Here is a 20457-nt window from a genome sequence, read left to right as displayed (position 1 = left end):
TGACTAGTCTTGGTGCCCTTATCAAAATCAACTGACCAGAGAAGTAAGGGTTTCCTTCCGGGCCCTCAATTCTGTTCCATCGATCTTCAATGTCTCCCCTTGTGCCAGCACCACACCATTTTTACTACTGTAACTAAGTTTTGAAATCAAGAAGTACAAGTCTTCCAACTTCGCTCTTTGAGATTTTCTTGGCTGATATTTAGAGGCCGTTAAAATTCCCTATGAGTTTTAGGCTCAGCTTTTCTATTTCTGCAAAAAGGCTGTTGGGACTGTGATAGGGATTATGGGGGATCTGCAGCTGCCATGGGGGCATATTGCCATCTTAACAACGTTAAATATTCCAATCTGTGAACACAGGATGAGACCGTTTGGGTCTCGTTTAGTTCCTTTCGGCAAAGTTTTGTCATTTTCGGTACACGGGTCTTGTACTCCCTTGATTAAATTTATCCTTTCCTTTTGATGTGGGGAGTAAGTCTTCTGGTCCATGAACATGGGATGCCTATTTAGGTCTACCTTACTTCTCGCCACAAGGTTCTGTCACATTCAGCGTCTCAGTTTTACACTCGCTGTTTTTCACACCACCTGTCAGCTCTTCACTTTGTAACGCAGACCCGGTTGGGTTCCTAGTGGCCCACGTACTTGTCTTTCTCTCCACTCACCCGCGTTCCACCTTTGGTAACTGGCAGCATTGAAACCAACGATGACTGTTACCGAGCACCTACAGAGCACGTGCCGGGCACTGTTTGAGAACTTTGCCTGAATCAACAAATGGAATCCTCACAATTTAATCGTCACCTCACAGAGGAGAAAAGTGAGGCACAGAGAGGCCGAGTGACCTACCCAACATCTACCTCCAGTGGCGAGCAGAGCCAGGATTTGGACTTGCATCTCTGCTGCTTTTCCCCAATGAACTTGTTGCCCCCCCCCCCCCCCGCCCCATGTGACGGCAATCAACCTGACCTTGGGATGTGTCAGGCTGGACCACGTGAAATTGCTGATGTTTGATCTTATTTGACCTATAAATGATGGTAATTTCATGTGATTTGAAAAAAAAAAAAAAAAGACGTGGGATTTGAAACAGGTGCCTGAATATTTGTCCCCCAGGTGTGGGTGGGGCTGTTCCGAGCCTCATGTGCTCCCCAAGGAAGGTCCAGCTGTGAGGGAGCCAAGTATACCCGGACGTGCCTGGAATCTTCTGAGCAAAAGAATGCAGTCCGTCCTGGGACGGGGCCCGGTTCTGGGGACGAGAGCTCTATGTGCTGTAACGTTAACTCCCAAGGGGACGAACGGTGGGTCCCCTCCCCGAGAGCCACCTTGCACTGCCCAGGAGGCATCCAGCCTGTCGGAACCCACCACGAGGGACGGGCAACTGGGCTGCCGGATCCCGGGCCACGTGGATTCACAGCGGCTCTATTTTCGGGCCCAGCCTGCTGCTCCTAGGCTGCACGGGAAGGCAGCCCCCCGGTGGGCCCGGGGGCTCTTTGGCTGAGAAGCTTCCATTGCATAAGACGTAGTGGAGAAAGAGACTTTGAGCTCCAGTGTCTGAACTTTGAGAGGGAAGGTGATTCGGCTCCGGATGATTCCTCTCTGGGGGATGTGACGTGGGAGGAGAGTTGTATTTTCCTGGTTCCAGCAGTTTTAGATCCTGGCTTTGTTCTCACTTGGTCTCTGGCACTTCCTCCAGGAAGAGAAGACTCCTGGACAGGGGTCTGGGTGTCATGTGACGCTGTGTGTGTGTGTGTGTGTGGGGGGGGGGGGGCCTCAGCCTTGCCTGCAGGGTGGCCCTGGAGGCCAGTACTGCACGGGGCTCGCCTGTTCAAAACCCTCTTGGGGCAGAAGCCACCTGTCTGTGGAACCAAGAGGAGCCCCGGGAGCAGTGGATGAGACGAGGCAGCCCGGATGAGGGCTGGTCCCTCCCCAGGCCACTTTGGGCCACCAACGGCTCCTACTCAGTGGGCTGAGAGGGAACACAGAGGAACACCGGGAGGAGGAGTGACATTCCTTAAAATCCAGTATGTCGTTTCCCCGGGGAGGTAACACCCACCCCGGGGATGCCGCCGCACCTGCCCCTGTGCTCACTGTGCCCTCCCTCTGCTGGGAGAAGCGTGGCGGTGTCTGATCGGTGGGTGACGGGCTGACCCTGACCTGTTGGTACTTGCCCCGCACACGACACGGATCCGTCTCAAAGGTGCAAACTTGGGGACCTCTTTTCCCTCCTCGCCAGCCTGGCAGAAGGCGGCCATCCTGGAGACTGGGTGTCCTGGGACTGTGCCGAGGTCACACCATGGCGGGAGGTGGTGTTACAGGTTCTCTGGGCCTGAAAACCCAAACCCGTGTCCTCTAGGCAGCTTTATCAGATAGACTTGACGGTGAGTGGAGGGCGAGTCGAGAGGTCAGGGTCGTGTTTCAGCAGCACAGCCTACGGCCTACGGGACCCTGGAGCATCCACGGGGGCACCCGCCCCCACCGTTCCCTCTGCGTGGAGGCGCTGTTCCCACCGCCCTCCTTCCTCCTCCTGCTCTCCCAGCCAGTAAAGTGGGCGGAGGTACCCCCACTTTATTCCTTTCTCGCCGCGGTGACACCTGAAGCTGCAAATTGCAAGTCGGCTGTGTCCCAAACACACAGAATGCTGCACACGAGCCGAGCAGGGGCAGGACAAGTTACACAGAAAGATTCCGTCCGTGGGGCACCTGGGGGCTCAGTCAGCTAAGAGTCCGACTTGGGCTCAGGTCACGACCTTGCGGTCCGTGAGTTCGGGCCCTGCGTCGGGCTCTGCGCTGACAGCTCGGAGCCTGCAGCCTGCTTTGGATTCTGGGTCCCCCCCCACTCTCTGCCCCTCCCCTGCTCATGCTCTGTCTCTGTCTCTCTCTCAAAAATAAACATTAAAAAAAAAAATAAAGATTCCGTTTACAAAAAATTAAAAAACTGGCAGAACAGCAATGTTTGATGAAGCTTACGGAGATCGTAACGACAAAACAACCGAGAGCGGTTTCCTCTAGGAAGAGAAGGGCTTCGTGCGCGAGGGCCCATGGGGACAGGGGGCTGGCGGGGAGCTCACTTGGGTGGCACTTGCTCCTTGTTTTTGGCGCTTCGCCGTACGCACCCTGCGGCCCGTCCACGAGAACCACGGCAAGGAAAAAAAAGAAAGTCGCACCAGATCAGTTACCGGGGCATCAGACGCTTGGGCGTTCTGGGGGCAGCGGCGTCCTTCACGGCCAACTCAAGGCTGCCGCCTCGCTCTCTGCCCGATGCGAACCCACGCGGGGCGGAGGCCAGAGGAGCCTGGTCACACCCGACTCCACAGCCCATCCGTCGTTCCCAGTTGTGAACAGCACCCACCGCTCCCACTGGGCCAGCCTGGCCCATTTACCTCCTGCCCAGAGCGGTCTCCCCAGTGCCAGGCACCCATCCCGGTTTGCTCACGTTGGCCCACACACCCAGGTGGTGCTGGCCAAGCCCGTGGCTGCCAAACCCCAGGCCCGAGCAAACACGAGAAACAAGGCCGCGGGGGACTTGTCCAGAGGTGAGCTTATCCAAGGGCCGTCCTTTCCGGAGACTGGAGTGTGGCCAAGTCCACACGTCAGGGACGCAGACTTTAAGGCATACGCGGTTAAAGTACCTGGGGCCTCACGACAGTCTCGGCTTCTCTGCGTGTTTAAAATTTTCCATAATAAAAAATGAAAATGCTCTCTTGTGAAATGACGGTACAAGCCCCGCCTGGCAGATCAGCAGTGGAGACCGCAGATCGGGCTTGTTTCTTGGCGGGGAGCCACGTGTGCGGGGGGCCCCGGACCCGAGGAAGCCTCACCAGGGTCAGCCGCGTGCCAAGCGACAGCCTGGCACCACCCAGGCGAGAGGCTGTCCGCTGCAAAGGCTCTAGAAACCAACTTGAATACCATTGTTGTGTGCTGTAAATCGAGACTTTTTCCAATTTTTAGAACTCACTCCGGAGTTTTAGCCCCTTTTTGTAAGGAATCCCGAACTGAAAGGTGAAAAAGGGACAATTAATCACTCAGTTTGGACGCTGCCTCAGTTACCACATTACCCATCATTTCTCCAATAAGAGCTCGTTCAAAAGAAGTGAACTCTCGGGGCGCCCGGGTGGCTCAGTCGATCAAGCGTCCGACTTTGGCTCAGGTCATGGTCTCAAAGTTGGTGAGTTTGAGGCCTGCGTCGGGCTCTGCCGTGCCGAGCCTGCTTGAGATTCTCTGCCTCTCCCCTACTCTTTCTCTCAAATAAACTTAAAACAAAAAACAAAGAATTGTGTGAAAACGAAAAGTGAACCCTCACCAGTTAACCAGGCACGGCTGCCCCCAGCCGCCAATGTCAGAAATGTTTACAGTGACTTTTATCTACTGTAACACGGGTGCACAGTCACCTCGTCTGTTAGGCCCACTGTGTCAAAACAGCAAGCAGACCCCAGGACCATCAGCTGCCGAGTTAGGGGTGTGGACACTTTTTGTGAGACCTTATCTCACCTACATTCTTTTTTTTTTTTTTTTTTTTTTTAATTTTTTTTTTTTCAACGTTTATTTATTTTTGGGACAGAGAGAGACAGAGCATGAACGGGGGAGGGGCAGAGAGAGAGGGAGACACAGAAGTGGAAACAGGCTCCAGGCTCTGAGCCATCAGCCCAGAGCCCGACGCGGGGCTCGAACTCACGAACCGCGAGATCGTGACCTGGCTGAAGTCGGACGCCCAACCGACTGCGCCACCCAGGCGCCCCACTCTCACCTACATTCTTGCTTCCCGTCTGGCTTCAGTCTGAAGATCCGGCATCGACCGTTGAGGACAAGAAACATCTCCGTGATGCTATGCTGGGCCCGGGCTCATCACAAATCACAAGGGATTCAATGACTCTTCCCACGTAAACCTCCACGGACCTGCGGTCTGCCACGGGGAGACTGCTCAGGCCTCTGTGCCGGGCTGCCCCTGGCCCGCCGCGGCCCCAGCAGGTTCGGGACCAGAAGCCCCCCACGTCCCTCCACTGCAGACCAGTCTCAGGCACAGAGGAAGGACAGGTACAGGCTTCCCGGTCACCGTCAGTTCAGCTTTCTCACGTCAGTGGCAACACTGAAAGGCTCCTTTGGTGGGATTTTCCTGTATGTTTTTAATAGACACTTTCACAGGAAAAGGGAATTCTAATCTCAGTTAAGAACTATAAAGTAGGGGCACCTTGGTGGCTCGGTTAACCATCAGACTCTTGATTTCGGCTCAGGTCACGAAATCACACGTCATGAGATCAAGCCCCGCGTCAGGCTCCGTGCTGACAGCCAGGAGCCTGCTTGGGATTTTCTCTCTCCCTCTCTCTGTCCCTCCCCACTCATGCGGTGTCTGACATTTAAGAAATACAAAGTAAAAAATTTTCACATTCAGATACAGTGGAAATTACTCCACAATCTTCACAAGTTGACCAAATTTGGACAGAAAAACTATAGTGCTGGTACTGATGCCTGGAAGTACGGAGAATGAGAGAACTTACACAAAACTTCCCGGATTGCCGACTCAAAACCGCCATGAGTTCATTCCAAATCACCTGCTCACTACCACGCAAAAAATAGGAAAACTCACACCAAACCTAAACAAGACTAGGGATTAATCATTAAAATCACTATTAAAAATTTGATCACAGGGGCGCCTGGGTGGCGCAGTCAGTTAAGCGTCCGACTTCAGCCAGGTCACGATCTCGCGGTCCGTGAGTTCGAGCCCCGCGTCGGGCTCTGGGCTGATGGCTCAGAGCCTGGAGCCTGTTTCCGATTCTGTGTCTCCCTCTCTCTCTGCCCCTCCCCCGTTCATGCTCTGTCTCTCTCTGTCTCAAAAATAAATAAACGTTAAAAAAAAAATTAAAAAAAAAAATTTGATCACAAAAAAAGTGGCTTTCGTGAAAAAAGAAAACAAAACAAAAAAGCCCACGCTGGTCAACTATTTCCTTCCGATACTCGTGCGTCGTCACGGTGGCAAGATGTCTCCTCCTAGGCCAAGGGCAGGGCTGAGACGGTCCCCGGCTCCCCGAACTGCCACTCCCAGCAACTGGAGACCAAGCAGGCGGATGGACCAGCACGTGGACCGAGCAGGTGGACACGTGCATGCCGCCCATCCCGCCCTCCCTGCTGGGTTCCCAGCCCAGTGCGCGGGCGCCCAGAGGTGGCCACAGTCACTGAGAAGCAAGCTGCAGTGAGCCAGAGAGGCGACCTCCTCGGAGGACACAGCGTGGGTGGACCCAGACCAAGCGGATGGCACTCAACGTTAAATGAAGCATGTGGGCCGCCGGCTGGCATCGTGACTACAGTTCGGGGACAGTGACATGGGCGCAGCCCTGCACCAGAGGGCGTCTGTGCCCAAGCCACTCTGGCAGGCTGGTGACGAGCCGGCAGCTGGGGTGGAACACGGGAACGGGGCCGGCGGCTCTTGTGCAGCCCCAGGCACATTCACGTGTAGGCCCCATTTCGGGACAGGCCCTGTGCTTTAGGACAGCACGGAGGCTCTTTGAAAGAGACTAGAAGATTCCTGGGTGAGAGAAACGGGACACGGACGGGGCCACTGGCGGCACCGGATTGAAAGCCCTCTCTCCTACGGACGCCGGCACGGCCACCGTCGCATCCAAGTGTCACTCACTGACCCTGCGGGAAGTCCAGGGCGCGGACCCCGGGTTCCCCGCAGCAGGGTCTCCAGCAGCCTCGGCGGAGAAACGCCACGTTACTCGCTCGCACGTCGGGCACTGGGAACGGGCACGACCGTTGCTCGCGTGAATTTTCTTTCCCTTAACGGACGGGGCACTTCATCTCACACCCTACGAGTTTAACACTGTGGTTCTATTACCCAAGACCCTCCCCCCCAGGACGGACGGCGTGTGCTGCAAAGGAGGAGACCGAGGCGGCCCGCGAGAAATGACTACACCGAGTACTGTATCACTACAAATTTTATTCAGAAACCCATCTTTGTGTTTTTTTTGTTGTTTTTTAAAAAAAATTCCCGTTATGAACTGGTTTGGTCAATCAACTACAACACTGCCTAGCAGACATACGGTAAAAACGGCGTGGCTCAGAATCGCCCCGATCTTTCACGGTCTCTCGACCGCCTCCTGTCACGCTCCCGTCCCCCACCGCCGCCGCCGCCGCCACCGCCGCCGCCGCGACCGCGGTCTCTAGACCGAGAGCGACGCTCCCGAGACCGGGACCTCGATCTATGCCTGCAACCAAGGAAAAGAAACAAAGCTGTGGCATCCAAAGCAAAGCACACAACAAGGCCCCCACGCGGGCGGACGCTTCTGGGCGGACCCCGCGGAACAGATGGCACAATCGAGGAGGAACGTCGCGCCCGCCACACCGCACGCCCCGTGTAGACACGCCCCGTGTCAGGGAAACGGGCACAACGTCCTCCGTGTCCCGTGCTTCCAGAGGGCCGGCTCAGGGGCTTGGGGACGGTCTCCTGCCGCGGCGGCCCGGACACGCACCGCCCTCCTCCTGTGCCCGATGCTTCTTGTTGACAATGAGACGGAATCACTAACGTCTGCACCTCCGGGCACGTGTTTACCAGGGGATGGGTGAGAACCCCCCGGGTCAGAACTCCATCCGAGCAGGGAAAGGGATGGTCTCCCGACGCCTTGGGTTTCTCTCTGTGCTGGGACAGCACGGTCTGCACTCAAAACACCAGGAGCGGGCCGGACCGTGCTCCCCCTTCTGCCCGTGGCCGCAAGCAAACCAAAGAAACCTGCCCAAACCCACGGACACCCGCAGTACGTAAAGGAAGTCACTCCACCTGCGGGCGAAAGACGCTGCGCACACGAACCCAATTTCGAGGGTTCCCCACTCACCCGTTCCCGCACTTCGGGACTGTGCGGGCGGGACATCCTTTTAAGGGCACGTTCTCAGACCTTAAGATACACACTACGTCCTCAACGGTGACCTTCACACCCGGGCCGAGCTCTCCTCGGGAAACGCTTCGCGAGAACGGACGGCGCCGCCAGCGGCAGCCAGCCCGCCGCAGTACTCACTTCTTGCGCCGGCGCCCGTACAGCTCCCGCCGCAGCTCTCTGGAGATGGGCTTCAGGTGCATGAAGTTGCAGAAGCCGCCCCGCGTGCACTCCCTGCGGGGGAGACAGAGGCCGCCATGCCGCGGGCCGCCCCCCACCCCACGCCCCCGCCCTCCCGGCCCCCGCGGGCCCCCGTCACCTACCCCATCTCGTACTGGCGGCAGCACGCCTCTCTGAAGTCGGTCACCGGGGACAGCTCGGCGTGGATCGGCTGCCCGTTAAACCAACGGTTGTTCAAGTCGATCACGGCCTTCTCCGCGTCTTCTTCACGGCGAAACTGGAAAGATAGATCAAAAGGGCTTGCTGCCCCCACCCGACGGGAAGGTCTCCGGCTACCGAGCCACGGATACGCGTTCACGTGGCTCAAATGAGGTGGAAGGATGTCTTAGATCACGTTAAACACAGATCGTCCTTTACTTGCAACTGGATCACTTAATTTCGCGATGATCCAAGATCGTACCGACACTGCCTTGGTTTTCAAACTCAGTTGGTTAACAAGAGCAAACGCAAGGATTTGTTTAGACTGGGAAGTTAAAAAAAAAAAAAAAAAAAGAGGGGCGGGAGGGAACCACAGGTATAAATCGACTGACTTCTGCCGCGTCTAGACAGCCCGTCAGCAGCACCCTCCGAAGATCCCAACCCTGAAGGGCGGCTGCCACGCCTGCGCAAGCCGGCCGGCGCACTCCAGTTCCAGTTCCCGCTAAGATCCCAAGGCACCAGCCTCCTCCTCCCGCCAGTCGGGAGGGAGCACTCCCACGGGGCACGCCCTTCCTACCTTGACGTACACGTTCCCGACGAGGTGGTCGCCCAGGTTGTCACAGACGTTCATCTCCTCCACCTCGCCGTACTTCTCCTCCATTTCTGTAAAAACCTCCTGCAGGGAGAGCGGGCCGGCGGCTTGAGGGTCCTGACCCACGGGAGACGCACCCCCCCCCCCCCCCAGTGCCAGTCGCTCACCTCAAAAAACTCGTCGTAGTGCTCCTGCATCTCCACGTCACTCACCGCGCCTGCGGACGACAGACACCTTGCTGGTTAGAGCGGGACCCCCGCCCGCAGGGCTCTGCGTTCACCCCAACTGCCACCGTGACACGTTAGTTATCTAGAGGAGCCGCGACAGCTGCGCTCTCCCGGAGCGCGGAGGTGCGGCATGACAGCCAGTGGTTACGATTTTAAAGTGTGCTGAGGTCTTTAAGTGCCCCCTTATGACCATCTCCATTCTGGCTACGAAAATGACAAGTTTTAATCAGCATCAAAGGGCCACACTTTCAGAAAATGTAAGGAAATCATTTACTCTCAACAAATTTCTAAATGAAAGTCTTCTTCCTTTTACGGCTTAAAATAGCGGCCAAGGAATCACACTGGTATGTTCTTCCTCTTCATTACGTTAAAGTAACAGTAGAAATCAGGATCGAGTGATTAAGGGCTAATGTTCCTGACTAATTTCTTTTACAGAGTATCAGCCACACACTATTACCGAATTCTTTCTGATGCGATTAAAACCCAAATGACCATAAATACTCAGTAGGATAATTACCAAGTTCAATCACAGTACCTCGAATGCCTCTGGATAGAGGGATGGTTACAATGCTTTGTTGAAGAAAGCATTCTTGTTTTATATTCCAGGACTATTTTCAAGTTTATTCTTCAAAATTCACATGCACTAAGCGAAATCATGTCCATTGTGTGGGTAGATTTTTCAAATTTACATTCTATCCCCCAAATCATTCTCTCTACAAAATTTTACCATTCAGATTCTAGAATTCTCTTGCCCTAAATCTGAGAAATCACAAAGCGGGCACGTCAATTAAACCAATGTTGCACACAGCTAGATGGGGGCAGCCTACAGAGGCGAGTGGCTTCAAAGCTGGGCCAGTTTAACCTTCAGTCGTCACCTTCCAAGGCCACACTCCTTGGACTGGCGGCCTCACCTGCCACACCCACTGAAGGCCAGGGGGCCGAGGCAACGCCTTGGAGCAGTCTCCTAGGGCCCAGGAAAACCTTATCTTTAAGGACGAGCACTTGAGTCTTTTGATTCTGAGAATGGCTTAAATTTTTCTCATTCACGGGGGAGGGGTGAATTCCTGCATTTTAGTTATTTTTGAATTTCAGGAACCCAGCTTGCTTTAGAAGCCCAAAGCGAGCAAATGCACTGGGCAACAACTACTCCTCTAGGTGGCTATTTAACCTCCTTCCCTGAGTTGAAATCAGGTTGTAAACAACAGAAAAACTAGTCAGGAGAAGAGAAGGCCATTCCAAAGGGCAGATTTTAATGTTTACACTCCCTTCTCCACGTTGGAAAAAAATGAGAAAAGGTATTTGCACGCTCTAAGCGCCAGCAGTGTTGAGACTCAGTGCTGGTTAAGTTACTGTTAGTCTCTTACTATAGAACAGCATTTATTTTAATAACTTCTGGAAAGTCCGACTGGACAATGCTTGATAATGGGCATACTTTATCTGCTATACTCTGCTTAAAATTTTTCAGTCAACCAAATGATTAGAAGAACAGAGATGACCAATTAAGAAATCGGTCACCTGAAGAGTCATCCCCACGACTCAATATATTTTAACTAATGTGTCCCCCAAATACCAGTTTTCTTACGGAAGCACTCCTAAACTGGGATTTGTACCTCTACAGATGGAAGGGTATGCTAACAAGGGTTGTGAATCTAGGACCCGGATGAACCTGGCTGGATGAAATTTACTCGGAGGCTCTGCTGCAGGTTCATCGGCTTAAACTGATTTTCTTCCTAAATTGAAGAATCAGAATTTCACTTAATTTGTAGAATGTGAGCCCCATAATGGGAATACTGGTACAGCTAAACCTTGGGTAGCATACGCAAAACAAGAGTACTGTGGATCGCAGATAAAGACACGAAGAATACTATGACACTGTTTTGTCAGCGAAGCCCCCCGCCCCCCTCTCCCCCACCCGCAGTCCCCAAGTACAGAGTCAGGGCAAAGAGTGATTAACTGCTGTTACTCAACCGTCAGCTTCCCATCCCTTTTAGCCCAGGGCAGGGTTCTTACAAAAACTAGTAAGTCCATATATAAGCATTTCCCTCCGCCTGCTCATCTGAGTTCTTTAAAAAACAAAGCAAAACCAAGTATTTTGAAACAAGGGCTACCAAGCAAATGCCGCCACCGTCGGATTCAGGGAAACACACGATCTGCTACCGGGTCAGCACAGCACCGGGAAGCACAGCGTGTGGGCAGGAGAGCCTCATGAGCCCCCTCTCCGGGCGTGTGCACTGTGCACCCACAGGCGCGCAGAGGCGAGGCCTCCCCGTCTGGGGCCGGCCCGAGGGGGAGGGGGTGCTGCGGGGCCCGCTCCGCTCTGTGGACCGCCCTGTACACTGAGGGGCCCCGGGCCAGAGGGGGATTTGCCTGATGCCTGTGGCTATGCAGGGGTTACATGTACACAGCGCCCCCTACTGACCTGTAGCTCTAAAACCACCTGGTGAATGAATGGCAAGGCATCGGGGTCGGACCCCTTGATTTTAACAGGAGTCTAGGATACGTTTCAATTTACCTACGGATGACTGAATTGATTCCACAGCCCAATGGCCAGAAAATATACGCTTTAGCTTTCTGAAATTCCCAGGGGTACTGCTATGTATCGTGTTCTTGAAAAACTACCCCTCAGTAAATACAATGTTCGTGAACTTAACTTTGATGTTTCCCAGTTCAGGAAGAAATCGTAATGTCTACAAAATGCCCTGTTCAGACCTATTTCCCCACCAAGCACACCTTTCATCTTCCAAATGTGGTACACTAACTCCTGAGGTTGGAGACAGCTACGTAAAGTATCTGATTAACGACTGAGTTGGCATGGGGCTGGGGCTGGGGCTGGGGCTGGGGCTGGGGCTGGGGCTGGGGCTGGAGCTGGAGCTGGGGCTGGGGCTGGGGCTGGAGCTGGGGAGGACTCCGGAGTCCGTGCGACTCGGAGGGACCCCACTCGGGAAATACTCTCCGAACCATGCTCTCCACTAAAGCATGATCTCCCGAATGAGAGTTTAAAAAGTCTAGTAAGAAATGAAACCTGGAAAGTAATTTCCAAACAATTTGGGTTCTTTTAGGCGAGAGAAACTCTGATGCTGCTGCTCTCGACAGGGGAAGGACATAACTGCACGCTTAACTGCGAGTGTGTCCCCCCGAGGACAACGGTCTAGGTAAAGGGAGAGCAGCAGCCCCCAGCTATGGTGCCGGGAGGGTGTCCTTTCCGGTCACTGCTTCTCTTGCGAGGCAGCGGGCAGGAGTTCACGTCTCAGAGGTATCCGTGGGGCCGGGGGGGTGGGGGGACAAAAGCTCTCGACACGTCTAGCGAAAGGCCGTCCTTGACCCTACAGCGGCAGACCAGGTGGAGTGGACACTGAGCTCTGACACGCAAGCCCAGGGAACCAGGGAAGGAACTTGTATGAACTTACAGCGCAAACCGTCAGCAGACTGGGAAGAGTTTTGAGGGTTACGGTAAATGTTCAAGAGGGCAATGGTCTGAAATACAAAACGCAACAACTTTATATTATGGAAAATTAAATTTAAACACTTCACCGGTTTCCTGTGGCGATCGCTTCGGTCAAGACTCAGTGCTGCAAAAAGAGCAAGTTATTTCCTTTCGAAGCGGAGACGCGTTCTTAGCTGGTGGCTGTCTCGGAGCACCCTAACACTGCGACGTGACAGAGATCCCGTGATATGCTGATATTGTATTTCTGCTCGCGGAACGTGAAGATTCTCCGTCCCAAAGTTCCAGCCAAGAGTGCGGGCAACCTGGCAGGTTTCTGCCAAAGGGGGCTCAGACGTTCCAGAAGAACGTAACGAACCGAGGAAGCGCGTGCGTGAGCCGACGACAAAAGCCAGAGCGGTAGAGAAATACAATAATTACATATCATGAGATCTCCACTTCCTAGAGGAAAAATCGTCATGGTGAAATAAAACCCACGCTTATTGGGCAACTTACCTTATCGATTCCTAAATACGCCTAAGCTTTTTAATTTTACAGAAAGAACTTAATAAATGCCGGGGGTTCAGTCACTGTAAAGACCAGTGATTGGCTGGTGAACTTTCAAACGTCACATGGGCAGACCCCCTCCCTCTCGTTAACAAACGTCAACCGAGGGAGGAGGCCTCCCCAGCGGCCTCGCCTAGGCCAGCCTCCTGAACGTGGCTAAGTACCAGGTTCTTGCCGTGGGCGCCAAGGACCTCCATCACCTTGTCCTGTTTGCAACAGCCCTATGTCAGCAGCTCAGAAGCCAACATTATTTGTCTCAATTAAGAGTGGGCTCTTTAACACCATTGTTTTAAAAAAATTTCTCCAACTGTGGGACTTACAGTGTGAGCCGTCAGCCGTCTGTGCACTGTTTTGGGGATTACGATAGATGTTTTGAATCAAGATGGTCTGCGGGGAAAAAAAAATAAAAAGGGGAATTCTACTGGCTGCTGTGCATGTATCAGACAATTGCAAAGAGACAACCTGTTTGCAAATGGCTCAACCTTGTTTGTTTCCCACAAGCCAGACGCCTGTCCTCGGAAGAGCACACCCAAACCATCATATTATGGAAACAGAGTTTGAGCGGTGACGTGGGTCACGTCAGCCAGCAACCAACAAGGAACGATACTGGTTACTTTCAGTAGCCCCACGTTATTAAAGTGCTGGGATGCAAAACACGTAACAGAACGTGAACATCTTCCCATACTTTAAGCCAGCAGACACCAAGGTGTGGAAAAATTCACAGGGTCACATTCCCCACACAAAGTTATTATCGTTTTTAAACCAAACGCGTAAGTCAACTGTATGCAGTCCATCAAGCTGTCTGGTCTCCCGGGAAACAGGCGCACCACAGGGGTTTCCTGACTGTCACGGTCACCTAACACACGTTTAGGTTTGCTCGGTGGGACCTCTGTTTACATAATACAATAGCTTAAACGTTTGTTCTTTTCCGATCCTTCCTTTAAGGGAAAAAAATCCTTTTAGCCCTTGTGCTTTAAACTGGATCAGGCAGACTTGAAACCTTACATTGTACCGTTCTTCTTAAAATCAAGTTGTCTGAAAAAACAAACCATGTTTAAGTTAGTAGGCTAATATATTACATGAATCTTAACGTCCACATCACTGCAAGAAGCTTAAAAAGAAACCCACACTGAGCTTTACAAGCTGAACCAATACACTGCAGGATTTAGAAAAATAAATGTTCAGTCTCAAAACAACATAGGTCCAAAGCAGTTTTGTGAGTGGTTTTACAAGCCCGCCAGTTCATGTCTAGCTACACTGAAAGGAAGCAGCTGTGTGGGTGCTTCCAAAGGGCCTGCTGGGGGGAACCCATACGGGAGAAACATCCGATAGCCAGACCACACGTCTGAACACACGCAGACCCTCCTCTCAGGGCCTGGTATCTTCCCCAAGCCAGCAGGTCTTGGCCTTGGATAGTTCCCAAAGCTGTCCCGACTCAGTTTCCAACTCTGATAGAAAGCTATACTGAGCCCGAATACTCAACAAGAAACTCATTTTCGGTCTCACTCAGGTCATCTGGCTGGCAGTGACTGTTTAGTGAAAGAGAATTCAAAGGGGGCAATGCAGTTCCATTAAAATCAGGGGAGGTCGGGATCACCTAAGACTGAGCAACCAACCAAGCAAATCGAAACAAGATGCTCGAGTTAATACACACGACCGACCCCACTGAATGTTAATGGAATCGTTGCCTCTTTCTGACGTACGGTGCTCAAATTCACTTCATGTTAACATTCTGAGGTCATCAATGCTTCAGAAAGAAAATAAGCCAAGTGTCCCTGGATAACTTAGAGAAAACTCTGTAGCAGGGTAACGTCTCTCAGCCCCACACCTGGTACTTCTATAAGTAACCCTCTAAAATAAAAAAACTCAGTGGACACTTAAGACGTTTGGTTATTGCCCAATCTATGACCACTGCTTAGTTGAGGAGATTTAGTTCATCTAAATGCAGTAGGGGGCCTTCACTTTCGAGTGTCCCCTTCTCTGTAAAGACAGTTTGCCTACTATTCTTTTCTGATCTAATAAACTTCTGCCTGCTGGTCAAAAAGCAAAACAAAAAAACCCAAACCAACCAACCAACCTCCGCCCCCCCCCCCCCCACCAAACTGCAGTAAACAGAATATTTAAAACAAGTTCTCCAATATTCTGAAATTCGAAAAAGAGACATGTTTGTAAGTTATTAAGACAGATTCTTGTTAAACTGACCATGCTGTATCAGTGGAATAATGGGGGAGAGGAAGCCATCACCTGCCTTCTAAAAACACATTAAATTATGGGGTTTTCTACAGGCTTAAATTAGAAAATACTAACGACTCTTACAGCCATTGGCTGATTTTCCTAAATACTTAGAGGATGCTTACTCAGACTTTGTGGTCAGTTCGAAGGACCTCAAAAGCCCTCGGTCCGGAAAGACTACATTTTTTCAAATTCCACATGTTCAGATAAACACAGTGGAAGTTTTCTATTCCTACTACAGGTGCTTTCTCCCTTTAATTCATCACTGATCATTTGTAGGGTGCAAACCCTTGCCTGTTCCTCAGTGAAAACAAAACAACTCCAAAAATCATAATTTCTGACTGATCTGAACTCATGGCGGACCTAAGCCCAAGGTAACAGGTGCCCCTTAACTAACTGAACAGACTGGCTACAAATAGCTGAAGGTAAACACCCATCTTCTAACGTAAGTTTCATTTTTAATGTGTCTATGACATAGTGTCATGGCTAACCCCGGGGCCAGGGGTCTAACAGAGGGGGCGCACTCAGGACTCCTGGAGAACCCTGAGCATATGCGGCAAGACGGGCCTGCTGAGAATTGTGCCAGTGCATCCTGTAGGTGGCTCTGGCCATCTCCGCTGCCTGGAGGGAGCAAAGAGCAGAAAACCCACTTTGCATCTACCGGTGCCGGGAAACAAGCTGACTCCAAGCTGGCATGGCCGCCCCCTCTGGACCCGTGTCTATTAGAGGGGCAGAGAGGGGGGTGAGGCAGCAAACATCACTCACTTCTTTGTACAAAGCTTCTCTAACGGTAAGAGGAGGGACCTGTGCTCGTAGACCTCCCACTGGGGGTGGTTCACCTGCCTCACTCTCATTGAAACAAAAGAACACACTCAGTTATGAACACAGAGAATGAAACTACTGGAGAAAAAAAACTCTACGTGATACACGGAGATTATTAACTGCCTCTGTAAAGTATATAAAGTTCTGATAATTTACATGAAAACAGAAAAAAGAAAGAAGAAACAAACAAACCTGGCTAAAGGTCGGTTTATTGTGCAACCGAGAGCATCTGTCTCCATGACGACATGCTCCAATTTTGAAATAAAATGAACAGTTGACTCTGTAAGGGAAAACAAAAGCGGATTATTTTGCTGGGCAGATCAGACAAATGGAACTACATCAACACCGCGACATATGCTACCGAACTACTTTTCTTCTGCATCACAAGAACACAGCCGTGTGGTTTTCTTTGGTAGCAGGTACCCTCCCCTTCCTGGTAGTACTTCAGGACTACTAAGCTTCAACCTGCCGCCTGACAAACATGCCCCTCTTTCAAGGAAGAGGGCTTCAGTTCCACCCAGGGTCCCCCGCATCCAAATCCACTCCACTTCCCATTATGTTCTCTGCTCTCCTGTTTTTTCTTAAATGGAGTATCTAGTTTAAAACTAAATTTAACTTAAAACACATCTGTTTCTCAGTGTTCCGCGATGAAATTCTCTCCTGAGGACACCAATATAGCACAGCGAGAGTTAAGATCTGACTCTGCCACTGGCTACCTGGGCTTGGGCAAGTTACCCCACCTCTCCTGGTCCCAGGAGCCACCTGTAAAATGAGGAAAATGCCAAGCTGGCATTGTTCCAAGAGTCAGATACCGTGCGTGCGTGCTTCATACACAGTGCTCCTTAAGCACAATCGTCATCTAAGGAAAACAGAAAACAAAGTCCGTGCTCTTTTGTCCACGACACCAGACCACCATGAAATTTCCAAACACAGGTCTGAAGTAAGGCAGTCTCCTGGTTTCAATGCACCAAAAACAAGCTCTTGGGGAACTCACCTGTCTGTTCCCACATAAGGCCACCTTCTGTCCCTATCGCAAAGTCCTCCCTTAACTACTGTTCAAATAGTTGGATGATCCAGTTTGATCCAGATCAAATCAAACTAGCAATCCAGCCATCGTGACAGCCATGTCAGGTGGCTTAGATTTGTGATGAAGTATGAAATCTTACTTGATGGGCCCCATTCAGATTTAGACCTGCAGAGGTGGGAGGGTTACCCTGTAGATTCAATTTTTTTTAGCAAGTTCAGACAGCCAATCCAGAGTCAGAATCAAAGGGCTTCAACAAAATTTGATAGTTCGCCAAGATCGATTGGCCACCGGCAGTTCAGGTAGCAATACAAACGGTAAAGTCTGAATTTATCGGGGGAGGAAAATGATCACTACACATTATTTGCAAATTTATCTTACAGGCCTCACTTTACATGATCTAACTTGAATATACGACTTCCATCTTCAGAAAGTCGCCCAAATGAAGAGCTCGTTTCAAGAATGCCTCAGAATGGGTAAAACCCCTGCCCAAACAATACCCAACTATTCTATATAACGAAAATAATCTTTGTTCTCGTACCTTCAGAGATGGCTTTCATTTCATACCACTCAATTAGAGTTTAGTACTAACCAGTCAAAACTTTCCTAGTGATCAACTTTTAGTGATCTACTTAAACTACTGAAATAATAAGACAGAAGACAAAAAGTGTGATTTACTATCACAGAAAAGATATTAGAAGACTAACCTTTGCTTGGATTTAGAAAACGTCCAAAACTTCAAATGCACAACTAGCTAAAGTTTTTTAATTGGCACACACCTACATTTCACTTCTAGCTTGAGGAAAAAAAAAAAAAAGCAGGAATCATCGTCTTCATTTTTTAGGAGTTGATATGGTCTCCTGGAAACTAAAACCCCACCAGTCTGCCTGAAATGAGCATATGAGTAACCTAGATCAAATAATCAAGTTTCCTGAATTAAAGCCATGCACACCTTTTATGATGCAGCTCTCAAAGGCTGAAATGTGGCTATTTATAGCAGGAATATAAAAACTTATTGGAATAAACCTCTAAACTAAAAGTTTTGTAGAGTACAATGGAAACCCCACCCAATACAGCTTTATACAAGAATAAGGAATAAAAACTTCATGGAACAGAAGTCATGGCCCACATTTCTAAGCTTGACAATGAAACTAACGATGCGTTTCCCTGGCCTACACTCGGAGAAGGCTCTGTTTCCAGCGAAGCTGGCCCATTCATTTGGGATCATGTTTACAGGAAAAGTTCCCCAAGGTGCCTCCTCTGCGAGCCCAAAGCATTCAGGCAGCCTGCCTCTTCCACAGCACTTAAGAAATTTCAGAGCCTTTACTTTAATTTTACCCTTTACATGACAAGCAACCCCTTCCCCTCAAGTTCCTTGGCAACAAGATCCAAATTTTACTCATCTTTAAGTCAACAGATACAGATTTTAGGGTTGACACTCAAAGAAATGTTTCCGGAGTGACAATGACTGATGATTGTCTTACAGTTTTGCTATTAAAAAATATAACCCCCTCTTCTAAACAACACATTTTACAAGATGGACCTCATCCTGGAAAACAGAAACGATTTAAACAGTGTTTGAGGGGCGCCTGGCTGGCTGAGTCAGTGGAGCGTTGGACTCTGGATCTTGGGGTTGTGAGTCTGAGCCCCACGTTGGGTGTAGAGATTACTTAAAAACAAAATCTTTAAAAAAAATAAATAAATACAGTGTTTGAAAACGTGGTATTAAAACATTACCTATGCCAAACTCGGATTTATCATTAAGAATGCATACTAACATAAGCCTCGTACAGGCCAAAAGAATCCTAACATGGTAACTACTTATCCAAAAAGTAGATTAAGCCAGAGCTCAATCTTTAGGTTCTCAAAGTAAGAATCATCCTCCTAAATGAAAGGCATTTCCCTTTAGTCTCACCTTCAGTCAATGCACTGGGAATGAAAACGTCCCAAGGTGGCAATCGAAATCAAAATTAAATTTTTTTGCTTTTAACGTAACAACTGGGTAGGGAAGGCACGCAACTGTGAAAAGGGGGGTGGGGGACCCCACGTTTTTTATATTGGAATTACATCTCCGAGTACGTTAAAATCAGGTTACGCTGTCGTTTATGATAACCCAGTTCGTCGTAACAGTTCTTCGAATCCAACGTCCTCACGACCCGCCCGATCGGTCGCTTAAACACGCCGAGAGGCTTTTTAAGTGGGTACAACCCCAACACTCGGGACCCGAAGTTATCTAACGATTTAATACGGGCGGGCTTTATGCTACTTGCCCGACACCACATTAAAGGCTGAAGTAGAGGAAATAGGCTAAAACGTTGACAACTTCAGCACAACTCAAGACGGCTCCAAGAGGCGGGGGGCGCGGGGTCCGGGTCGCCAACAGACGGGACGGCCCGCGGGCCGCCCAGCAGCCCCAGGCGAGGGAGGCCGCGCCACCCGAGCGGAAGCCCGCCGCCCGCCGGGGCGCCCATCGCCCGCCCCAGCGCCCACGAGGCGGCGGCGCGCGGCTCCGGAGGCCGGAAGGGCCGCCGCGCCCCTCCCCCCGCCTGCCCGCCCGGGCCTCCAGCCGCCGCCTGCGCCCCGCCGCCGCGCCCGCGCGCGCCCCGCCGGCCTTCCCGGCCCGGAGCCCCGGCGGGCGCCTCTCACTCACTTGTCTTTCTCGGTGCCGAAGATGGAGGCCAAGTACTCCGCCATTTCCCACCCGCCGCCGCCGCCGCCACTGCTGCCGACGCCGCCGACCCTGCCCGACGCCCGCGGGAGACGTCACCCGGACGCGACGACGCTCGCCCCGCCCCTACGGCGTGGCGGCGCTGCCCAATCGGGCGAGCCGTTGCCTGCGCGTGGGCGGGGCTTGGCGCGAGGGAGGCACCGCCCCCTCGGCCCCGGGAGCCCGCGCGCCGCCCGCCGGCGCCCCCTGATGGTGCCCGCGCTCCTCGCGCGGTGGGCCCCGCGTCCCCTTTGCCGGGGAGCCCGCGCTCTTCGCTGTCGCCCCCTTCCCCGTCCGAGGCCCGTCGCCCCTACCCCTGGCTCTCCTCGCGCGCGGCCCCTCGGCCCCCCGGCCCCGGGAAGCCGAGCGCGCTGGCGGCGGCCGGAGAGAAGGCCGCGGGGCCGGGGCCGGGGCCGGGGCCGGGGCCGGGGCGTGCCTGACCGCGTGGGCGGGTTCCGCTGAGCCCGGGAAGTGCAGGCGCGCTCCCTGCCCGCACTTTGCCCTCGGTGACGACCCCTCCTCTCCCGCCCTCGCTGGAGGGGATAGAGCTGGAGGGGCGCCGCGCTGGGGCCTGGCCCGGGGAGAGCCGGGCGGGTACGCAGAGGACCGGGCGCCGGTGGGAGTGCGGTGGGGTG

General features: G+C 52.1%; 1 protein-coding gene across 6 annotated transcripts; it reads right to left on the bottom strand.

Moving 5' to 3' along the window:
- Positions 1-6901: 6901 nt before the first annotated feature.
- U2AF1 (U2 small nuclear RNA auxiliary factor 1) lies at positions 6902-19908 on the bottom strand. Of its 6 annotated transcripts, XM_045501239.1 has the most exons (9): positions 19031-19329; positions 16284-16371; positions 13358-13424; positions 12457-12523; positions 8990-9039; positions 8808-8906; positions 8176-8309; positions 7994-8086; positions 6902-7189 (listed from the first exon to the last, which is right to left on the bottom strand). In XM_045501239.1, the coding sequence occupies exons 5-9, from the start codon at positions 9017-9019 to the stop codon at positions 7042-7044; spliced, it is 504 nt and encodes a 167-aa protein (XP_045357195.1). In that variant the 5' UTR covers positions 9020-9039; positions 12457-12523; positions 13358-13424; positions 16284-16371; positions 19031-19329; the 3' UTR covers positions 6902-7041. The 6 variants fall into 6 exon arrangements, with proteins under 6 accessions (XP_045357195.1, XP_045357190.1, XP_045357193.1 ...); XM_045501234.1 differs by lacking the exons at positions 13358-13424; positions 19031-19329 and adding an exon at positions 19766-19908 and having other exon boundaries at positions 12457-12544; XM_045501237.1 differs by lacking the exons at positions 12457-12523; positions 19031-19329 and adding an exon at positions 19766-19902.
- Positions 19909-20457: the final 549 nt, after the last annotated feature.

This window comes from Leopardus geoffroyi, chromosome C2, assembly GCF_018350155.1.
Source record: "Leopardus geoffroyi isolate Oge1 chromosome C2, O.geoffroyi_Oge1_pat1.0, whole genome shotgun sequence".
Taxonomy (NCBI): Eukaryota; Metazoa; Chordata; class Mammalia; order Carnivora; family Felidae; genus Leopardus; species Leopardus geoffroyi.
The sequence above is the reverse complement of the archived record's forward strand: the minus strand, read 5'-3'. Positions and strand labels throughout refer to the sequence as shown.